Source organism: Aptenodytes patagonicus, chromosome 7 (assembly GCF_965638725.1).
Source record: "Aptenodytes patagonicus chromosome 7, bAptPat1.pri.cur, whole genome shotgun sequence".
NCBI classification, from domain to species: domain Eukaryota; kingdom Metazoa; phylum Chordata; class Aves; order Sphenisciformes; family Spheniscidae; genus Aptenodytes; species Aptenodytes patagonicus.
The window spans coordinates 62376699-62382698 of record NC_134955.1 but is presented as its reverse complement, the minus strand read 5'-3'; the positions used below and the strand labels follow the sequence as shown (position 1 = coordinate 62382698).

General features: G+C 37.8%; 1 protein-coding gene across 3 annotated transcripts in view; it reads right to left on the bottom strand.

Annotated features, from left to right (window-relative positions):
• Positions 1 to 3361: 3361 nt before the first annotated feature.
• Positions 3362 to 6000, bottom strand: part of KIF26A (kinesin family member 26A) — a 65992-nt gene continuing 63353 nt past the window's right edge. For 2 of the 3 annotated variants that reach the window (XM_076345554.1, XM_076345555.1), the window contains 4 exons: positions 5468 to 5658; positions 4995 to 5015; positions 4445 to 4595; positions 3362 to 3908 (listed from right to left, as the gene is read on the bottom strand). In XM_076345554.1, the coding sequence (XP_076201669.1) occupies positions 3733 to 3908; positions 4445 to 4595; positions 4995 to 5015; positions 5468 to 5658 (539 nt within the window). In that variant the 3' untranslated portion in view covers positions 3362 to 3732. The remainder of the gene's footprint in view (positions 3909 to 4444; positions 4596 to 4994; positions 5016 to 5467; positions 5659 to 6000) is intronic. The other variant, XM_076345556.1, reaches the window with a different exon arrangement.

The window sequence follows — 6000 nt, the reverse complement described above, 5'->3', positions numbered from 1 at the left end:
AGCTCACTTCTGGCCTCCTGGTTAGTGAAACCTGATGAGAGGTGGGGTCTGAGGAAATGGGAATTTGTGTCCCACTTCCTGAACTTTAATCTTTAGGCTTTATTTAGAGTCACCATTGCATTGGTTTAAAAAAATAGCAGCTGTCAATGCATTTTTTTTCTTGTTGCTGGGAAATAAGTATGATGTGAGTTGCTTGGTAGACTTGGGCCATCAAGGGACCTAGAAAGAGTGCCCCAGCAAGGAGGAGGTGAGGGATTTCACGGGAATATCTGCAACCAAGGGAGAAAGGATTCTAGTGTGAATTAGCCCTGCCAAAAGTAACTCAGGCAGTTCTCCAACACCAGTGGGTTTCTAAGGTTTTATTTGATACCATAACAAACCCAACATGATCACTTCTTCAAGTGTGCAATTTAAGACCTCTCTTAAATCACTAAATCTCAATAGAAAATTAATGAAATAAAGCATTCAGCTTCATACTGTAATTATAATTTGTAACCTTATATAATTAAACCTTTTGCAAAATAGGCTTGAATCCTAAACTAAGCATATATTCATGTACATTTTAACTGGGCAGAACTGCAAAAGTAACCAAAAAGAAAGGAATATTACAGGTTCTGAGGTCTTGAGATATGAAAGATAATTTACTATCTATAATATAATCACTACTATGATAATTTACAACTACCAATGAAGAACAGAATTTGCATAGGGAAAAGTCTGCTATTTCATCCATCAGTGCCTCATCTTCTTTTGCATCTCAGGCTTGTTTTGTGTCACCGAGCCAGAGGCTAAATGCATTTAATATGCATGCTATTGCCATGTTGACATGGAACTAAGCAGCCCTGAAATCTCTCTTTTGGTACTTTGTGAAACATAACCATAGTTAGAAATTAAGGAGAAAGTATCAAAGGATGCAGGACTGATCAGCAAACACTATATAGCAGAATATTGAAACAAATTGTCAGGTTTATTAAAATTGGGATGCATGATTAGCGGCTTGATTTTTATTTCAGAGGATTATATTATTGCCAGAGTGGGAGAGAAACAATGAAGACCTCTGAGGAGAGGATGAAGTGGCTGGCAAATAAAAGAAACAAAAACTCCCGTGTCCATTCAAGAGGTGGTTACAGGCTACCCTGAAAAGACTGTGAGCCCAGTCCTGCTGCGCCCAGGGACTCAGAGGCTACCACAGGTCAACCCACCTTGCAGCAGCACCGCTAAGATGTGTATCGCCAGAGGACAGTGTAATGGCACCAGCGCAAAACCTAACACCACGGTGCAGAGCTCCCCATGAATATATTCTCCTTCGGCCCTCTCGTTTGGAGGTTTTCCCCTTTGCTAAGAAATACTCATCCCTCCACACGCTGCTGCCTTTTTTATTTTGACTGTATTTATTTGTCTGATCCTTGCTCTGAAAAAACCCCACAATGTCTTGAATCACTCCATGGTTTTGATTCCATCTTTGGAAGAACTGACTTTCTGCACGCACAGAGAAAGTAAATATAGCAGGAATTTACAACTTAATAAATATATCTGGTATTCAAGGATATCAGCAAGGGGATCCTCCAGAAATTCTAGATGCCACATTCCCCTGCATATAACCCAACACAGTGCCAAATGTCAGTAAGCAAACACGGTGCACGCTTTTACAGGGATAAATCAGAGGTAGATAAGAGCAGGGCATCCTTTGTAACCTATGCAAAGTCACAAAGATATTTAAGCACCAAACTCTTGCTCTCACTCTCCCACTTCTCCAGCTGCAGAATGAGAAGGAAAGCATTTCCTCCCTCTCACAGGCCTCTTGTGAGGGTAGAAGAACTTGCTGCTTGGATGCCATGCTGCTAGGGCTATGTAAAGAGAGAGAAAGAGGGAGGGGAAAATTTCACACACTACAGGCCGTTTGGCCAAACAGCTGGAAAGTACTCGAGATGGCGTGTCATTAGAAGCAGTAGCTTTACATTAAATCTGCCTGGAGTTACTCCAGCCAGCATCAGCGGGAAAGGAGGACCAGGCATAGCTACTGTCTAACCAGAGAGCAAACGCAGCAGTGTCAGAGAGAAATGAATGTAGTCATTTGCTGTGGACCTACGGGGCCCAGGGCTTGATTCCAGTTCCTAAAGATTTCTTGTGTTTTTAGACCCATTTTTAATTGCTTTGTCTCATCAGGGAAAACAAGCATGTGAGCCGCAGGTCTTTTCTGTAAACTATAAAGTGCTAAGAGAATATAAGTATTATCATTGCTATTTATTTTACCCTTTGGTGTTTTCTCTCTCTTTCCCGATTGGTTTATGATGACTAATGTCAAAACTCTGTTCCCAGTTCTCTCTCTTGGGCAAAGAGATAATATAATATGACATTTAATACAGGGTACCACAGGCCATCCTCCCTCTTCCAGCCATTAAAAATCACGAACATAGCAAGAAGCAATCGTAACAATAGATGTATCTTTTTATTCACAGATAAAAACTGAAGCAAGCTGTTATAATACATATTTGTACAAAGGATTTGAAAAAACCATAAAAAGGAAGATGATTAGAAAATATGATTCATTATGAAATGTGGTATTACATACACTATTAAACCTTTTCAAAAGTATTTGTTTGGCAACAATTTATCAATAGTTTCCACACTTAAGTGGCCTCCTTCAAAAAAGCACAAATCTCATGCAGCATGTATAAACTTGATCCTGAGGGTTTGCCTTCCTTAGAAAAACTGTAAAAAGATATACTATTTGTCTTAAAAGTTCAAAATGCAAATGCTATATTTATAGTCAAAACTATATAAAAATATGGACCTAACTTAACATTTACAAAAACTTTTTGTTCCTTTTTTTTGTTTGTTTTATGGTTTTGGTAATAAACATAATTCTCAATTCCTGCAGTCAGAGAGGAAAAAAGAAAACCAAAACAAACCACAGTGCCCTTTGTAGACTTCCTCACATTAAGTTTACGACTCCAAAAAGACCAGGTCTGTGATAAGTGAGGTTAGTAACCAAGGAAGTAGGTAAGCAGTTAATATATATCTATATATGTATATATAAAATGGAAAACAAACATTTATTTTGATCTGAAAAAGTAATAATACAAAACCTGAAGGTAAAACAATCATCTCAAAATGCCATAATACACCTTTTCAATAGATAAATGTTCATAAAAATATCTTGAACCCTAACCAAGAAAACAATTATAATACAATTTTAATTCTGCTACATAAAACAGCTTTTCTATGAAACAAGAAGGCAAGTTCAGGTATGAAAACATAATTTACTTATTGCTTTTGCTACAATGTTGTTTGTTTTTTACATATAGTCATAAATACACTATACAGTATAAAATATTTCGTAGGAATACATTTTGTGGTCTGCTTAGGTTTGCTGGCTTTAATTCTAGCACCAAATACAAAAATGAAAATCAAATGAACTTTAAAGGCACTTCAATTGTATGTTTGTTTGTTTGTTAATTAACATCTTGGTTTGTACTAAAAATTTCTTCACTTCCCTCTGGTAGAAGCAATACTTGATCCTACTTTTATCTTTGTACAGTTCAGGTCACGTTGAGGCACCAAATGATTTGTGAACATTCCCATCCCTCAGCTGTTTCTTTCTCTTACAACATTCATTGTTGCTTTTTAGGCTTCACCTTTCCTCCTTCACTTCCCAGCTACTTAATCTCTTTACTTCTTCATGTCAGACGATCCAGCTTCACTTCCTTCAGTCCCTTGAAAAACCCCTCTTCAAACCTCCACTTCCCTTACTCCATCTTGTGCATCTGTTATTCCAATATCAAAACACGTCACTATCATGATGTGTGACTTGCACAGATTAACACACTGCTCCAGTTCCTCTGTCACTTGTTCCAGTGCCTCCAGGTACTCCTGTGACTCCTTATCGAGATCAGGATCCACTTCAACTGTCAGACAAAAAATCAGTGAGTAAGAGAAACAGCTCATAGCAAAACATTATTCTATCACAAGGGAGCCGATAATGTAGAGTACAGTTTTATTTCTCTTGAACTGAGAAATTTTTTTCCACTTTGTTCAGCAGATGCACAACTCTACCTTGAGGGTCCAGTTAAGCACAGCACTCAGCCTGTGAACAAATCTCATGCCTCAGTTTCCCAGCTATAACATGGATATGGAAACGTTTTTTTCCTTCTTTGGAAAGAAGGATAATAAAAGGTTATATAAATATTTGATATTAACAAGCATCACAGTAAGTCTCTGCATTGTTTTGACATTCTCATCCGGTTGGTTTGGAGGGGGGGTTTTTTGTTCATTTCTGGTACTACTCAGCACTTATCACAGAAATACGAATGGAGCCACAGACTATTTTAGGGCTCAATTCAGCAAAATATCTTACCAAGTGCTTAACTTTTTCAGTGGGACTGCTCGCATGCTGAAAATTTGTTACATGCTGATCATACTGCTGGTTTTGCAAAATACTTACAGTCTTCTTTCCACTTATTTGGATCCATCATCAACCTGCACTTTGTCTCTTCCAACTCTTCCTTCAAAAATTCATGCTTTGCCTTTACTTCTCTGATTCGCTGCTGGCGCCTTTCTAGTATCTTCAGCTTGGTATGGAAATACATCAGACCCTTTTAAGACACAGAAAGACCATTTCATGAATTTGCCTGTTATGAGCTGACCTCCAACAGTTTGACACAAATTGCTCCCAGCTCATTACTTATAAGAGTTAGCAGGTGGGTTGTTTTGTTTGGTTGTGGGGTTGGTGTTTTTTCTGGTTTTTTGTTTTTCTTATTTGAAGTTTACATTAAGGGATTCTAATCTATAGGAACAGCATGCTACATCACTCGAGCATTTGTTGCACTTCTCTGAAGTAGCAAACATCTCTAATACATTCTGAAATTACTACTGTTTGTAGAGGAATTTTTTTTTCCCAGCAGTGCAAATGGTAAACACAGCCTAATAATAACGTGAGAGTTATATTTAATCCTAAAACATATGAATTCTTATTTTCTTAAAAGCATTCCTACCTTCTCAACATCCTGGAAAGGCTATTATGAAAGAAATGGGAAAAAGGCATCAGAAGAATATAGAATTCTGGTCTCCAAAATAGAATTAGCTGAAGTGTTTTCCAATTACAAGTAAATTAAACTCAGTGTATCCCTGATTTAATAGAATCCTGTCATTTACATAAAGAGTTAATGACCCTATAGTTGAGGGAGGCTGTAAGGTTTCATCAGCCAGGCTAAGATTATAAAAGTCTTCTCATAATGTATTCATTGGTAACTTCCATTTACACCATCAGTCATGTTAGACACAATTAATTTTAGACAGTAATCATTTTCATTTTCTGTGTTAAGGGTACCCCAACATATGAATTGTAAAATTAATAATTATAGTGCTTTAATTGCAATCAATTTCCTGAACACCATTCCAGCATTCAAGCAAGAATTCTGCCTGTATACTGTAATTTGTCTACAGCTGTAGTAAAATATGTGCTGACCTCAGTTTCCTCTTGTCTGTGTCGCTGTAATCGTTCCACATCATCTATCTCATAAACTTTAATTTCAAATGGCTCTTTTAAAGTGCCTGGTAAAGGTGGTAGATCAACCCATTGGCCAGTGACGCTGGGTTTTCTTCCTAGGGAGGCAGCATCTGGCAACGGAGCAGGAATCAGTCTACGACGCTGGAGACCTAAAATGCAAAAGACAAGCGTTCCTCAGACTCTAAAAGACTATCAGACTGCAGAACGCACTGCAGTGAATGAATTAAAGAAAGATCTAGATTCTCAGGATACTTAGGAAGAAATGCTTTTCTTGATCTTTCCCTTTTAGTGAAATACCCTCAGGCTGCTAATTGAGTTACTGCCTTGGCAAAGTATGTTCCACTTGGTTCATGGATGGGAGTAACAGCAGTTCCTCTCCCAAAGCAGATGTCTGAGCATCAGTTCTTTATTCTCTCCTTGCAAAAATATTTTGCCTGGATTAATTTTTCTTTGGTGGGCTACAGTGGTATTCATTACCTTGCAATAGCAAT